Consider the following 4,124-nt stretch of genomic DNA (forward strand, 5'->3'; position numbering starts at 1 on the left):
AAGACACATTACAAATTCTGCTGACACAAAAACCCGACCGGTTTTGTATTAGTAAATATCAGAGAACGTTTATTTGTATAGCACCTAAAATTATTTTTACATACCATAACATTTATTTTTAACAATTTGCACATTACAATATCACTATTAATTTTAATAAAATACAAATGTCACATTAAAAGTAAAAAAAGAAAAAAAAAGTACTAAGTACATACCCAAAAAGGTAAATTTTATTCAATATTCGGACTTCTTTACTCGTTTATACATATTATATAAACCACAACTAATTAAGTATAAATTTCAGTAGAAAAAATGTATGTTTCCCTTGTTAAAGCACAGTAATCTTTAAAGTTTTAATTAGCCACAATTTCAGCCACTTTAAGATGGTGGCAACTACATACTGAATAGTCTGTGAGATGTAGTGTCTGAGAAATAAAAGTGGAGAGAAACTAAAAATATATGTACATTAAGGTCAGCAATACATTGAATCAAGTTGAAAAGAAAGCCGTGGAGACTTCCCTATGATCCAGTTGCAATGTCATTTATATCTACAGAACTGGGGGTGGCTACAAAAGAGTAAGAACCTCTATAACCTCGAACTACTAACCTACTCTACTATTAGAAAGTTACAAATCACCGATAACATAATACGCGGGAACTGGATATTACATACATTATCTTTGTTAGCATAGACACTTTAACTTTTCAGATATCATTTCTCGCTTCATTTCATCTCATTTGCACACCGTCTTAAGCCTCTTTGCAGCTTGTACAAATCCCATAATCACTTGCAACTCGTCTATTTGCTTCATACAACACAAAATCAATTTCAGACTATAGTAGCCATATTCTTTTTCAAGTTCTTAGTCAAACTTACAGAAACACTTAAGCATATATACGCATACACCATGTATATTTAAGGCATTGTTTTGTTGGTGGGGTAGAGTTTGGTTACATGCTTGCACCACAGTCACATACATCACTTGATAGAATTACAGTATGGTGAAATAAGATAAAAAAAAAATTACAACTTTAATTACACGACTCAAAATACTAAAATAAAAAATAGAGTGCTTTATTTTTTTTAAATCATAGTTATCCATTATTTGTATTTGCAAAATTAGACATGAAGTTAATAATAGATATTAGCCTGCTATGGAAGTGATTAGAATCGGATATTGAGTTCACCACAATCATGAACGAATCATGGGATATTTGAACGATTACTATCAAAGACAAAGGAATATGCAATCAGTAATTTTGAGATACCTGCGACATGAAATGCCTCTGAACAACGTCTACTAGCTGCTCTTTTGATGGGTTTGGGACCGCATCCACCTACAGATCCATTTGAAGAAGTAAGTACAACGGGGACACACACAGTACCAAAGCTATCTTTTATGGGAGACAGTAACCGAACAGTTAGTTCAAAGGAATTTACAAGATTAAAATGTCGCCAATATCTCCACAGTGCAGCCATTTCAAGTTTGCTCAAGTCCACCTTCTATCGAAAATAAAATAATTTTAGAAAACGTTAACAATTAAAATACTAAAGAATAAACCATGTACGATAGTAAGTGGGAGGGGAACAAATTCAGAAAGACAATAAAGTTAATATACCGCGGACCCATGAGGCATAGAAACGGACCCCTTTGAGTGTGAATCGCCAGAGAAGGACCTACTCATGGTCTTGTGATGAGATGATCCCAATGTTCTATGCATTCTGTGCCTCGGTTTGTGGGACTTCTGTGTATCGTCCGATGCTGATAAATCAAACAGCACAATTTTTACAAAATAAAAAATAAAAAAGTGGTGGGGTCTACCAGGATTAAAGTAAGACACCAGAACTTTAGAGATAGTAAAAGCAAAAGGAGAAGACATAACGGATCCAATGTCACCAACCTCTACCACTTTGGAAACGCGCGGATATGAATGCCAAAACAACAAAAAATTAGCAAAAATATCACAGCATCCCATCTATGCATACTTTCAGTGTAGGGAGCAAACACAATGCCAACACCATTCAACATGGATGGTTCAGTTCTTATCAAAATACCGAACACGGATCATTGCCAATTGATAAAAAACGGAGAGTGCAGTTTGTAAATCTCGCCACTCAATACATATTTTCCATTTTTTAAATCTTAAATATTATTAAGGGCTAAGATTTTTCATCTCATTTTCTAAAAATTGAAGAGGAAGTTTCCTCAGAATACCAGTAACAGATAGCAAAGATAATTAAAAACAGTAAAGTGTAAACTCACCCATATCAGATCCATTCCACTGCATATTTTCAAATTCCAGGTCATCATCTTCCTCATTACCCGTGGGTGCTTCAATCACACTGAGAGCATTCCTTTGTAACTTCACTTCAATACCATTTGTAAGAACCTGCATTTGTTTATAAACAATTAAGAACAGCTTAAAATAATCGTCTAACAACAAGCGCTAACCTGGTTTCGAATAATAAAATAATATTCAAATTTAAATATCCTAGAAGAAGACCCCCAGACTAGCTTCATTTGAATGCAAATTGTTCATATAAGATGCATAATCCTTCAGTTAAGTGCATACAAACAAAGGAATCAAAGAGGGGAAATCCGGGAAAAAAAAAACAAATTCGAAGCATTGTATGATTAAAACTTGAGAGAATACCACTGATTCTGATGAAAGTAAAATAAATATTCTCTTGCCGTAATGAGAACAAAGGCGTCTATGTGATTCAATCACCATATCAATACCAAAGTAATCCAAGCATAACCCCAGAACAGTTATTATGTACCTTATCTCCCGGAAGAAGAAGAAGAAGAAGATTATGCAAGAAAATGAACAATCCCAAATAGAAAATCGCAGTCAGTTTGAGTAGAAAACTAAAAAGAATGGCTTTTTATAAATAGGAAACAATGACAAAAGGGCGTAAAGTATTCATTCTGAGTTCTGACCTCAAATTATCAATATCACAAACCATAGCAATGACAATTTCATTTACTTCCGTCCATAAATAAAAGCAATTAAAAGACGCAATCAACAGCTGATCCTTGTAAAGCAGCTCATAAAACACCAGATCCGGTGATGAGGAAAGACATGCATCGAATACCCACAAGTACTGATTCAGAATTGCGACTCAAAACATCTATAAAAAAGGTTCAAAACCAATTCAAACCGCAACACAAAGAACCCAGCATTTGAAATTCTAAATTAAAAGAGTTGAGCGAATGATTAAGATAACAATTCAAGCAGTAGGGCTCAGAACGGATCAATTTAAAACCTGTCTGGTTAGTTTTCAAAAAATAATAAGACACCTTCAATGGAAAGGCTTGAAAGCAATTAAATTTGAGCAGAATTAGACGAGTGGAGAAATAAAAAGGCAGAAAATACCAAAATTGACCGAGATAAGACATTGGTTTGAAGAACTAAGCAGTTTCACAACAATGCAAACAAACGACATCAGCAACCAAAATTAAAATAAAGAAATTCAAAAATCCGCAGTGCCGTTTTGATGGGAAAGAGAAAATTACCAGCCAATGCCATCCTCCTAGACCAACGGCTTTCTTAACAACACCTTGGAGACCAACGAGCACCGATTTGGTACGGTTATTTCCGGTTACCACCACTTTGGTGTGACGTGGCAGCACCGATAACTCCTCTTCGCTGCTGTCTCCGCAGCTCTGCAAATGGGAGAAGCCACCATTGACTGAACTTTCCATTGCCTCTAGCATTTCTAATTGAGCGGTGAAAAGGGCAAAGTGGGAAATCAAATATCAAAATTGCATTCGTACGGAAGATCGTGCATTGCTGGGTGCGAATGTGGGAGTTTCAGGAGTAGAGGAGAATAGGGTAGTGGAGAAATTGGGGAAATTCTGCATAGAGAAAAACACAGATGGAGAGAGAGAGAAACGAGTGAGAGTGACTGGTATTGTTAATTGGGTGTGTTGGTATGAATCCCGACGAGACGAAATGGCCGAATCAAATATTGCCACATCAGCAATGGAGGGTGGGCTCTTTAATCATGAGCTTTGACATAGCCCAGGTTACCGCATGAACATCATGGTGGGTTTGGTTTTCAGGAGTTACTCCTCGTCACATTTCCCTCGCACTTCCCCTTATTATCCAAATATATAACC

The 4,124-nt window shown here is 35.8% G+C and overlaps 1 protein-coding gene across 2 annotated transcripts; it reads right to left on the bottom strand.

The window, feature by feature from the left end:
- Positions 1–439: 439 nt before the first annotated feature.
- LOC137820026 (uncharacterized) lies at positions 440–4,124 on the bottom strand. Of its 2 annotated transcripts, none has more exons than XM_068623800.1 (6): positions 3,519–4,124; positions 2,265–2,391; positions 1,621–1,763; positions 1,442–1,501; positions 1,270–1,338; positions 440–806 (listed from the first exon to the last, which is right to left on the bottom strand). In XM_068623800.1, the coding sequence occupies exons 1-6, from the start codon at positions 3,717–3,719 to the stop codon at positions 735–737; spliced, it is 672 nt and encodes a 223-aa protein (XP_068479901.1). In that variant the 5' UTR covers positions 3,720–4,124; the 3' UTR covers positions 440–734. The 2 variants fall into 2 exon arrangements, with proteins under 2 accessions (XP_068479901.1, XP_068479900.1); XM_068623799.1 differs by having other exon boundaries at positions 1,442–1,504.

The sequence above is a fragment of the Phaseolus vulgaris genome, chromosome 9 (genome assembly GCF_051622355.1).
Source record: "Phaseolus vulgaris cultivar YP4 chromosome 9, ASM5162235v1, whole genome shotgun sequence".
In the NCBI taxonomy this organism is placed as follows: Eukaryota; Viridiplantae; Streptophyta; class Magnoliopsida; order Fabales; family Fabaceae; genus Phaseolus; species Phaseolus vulgaris.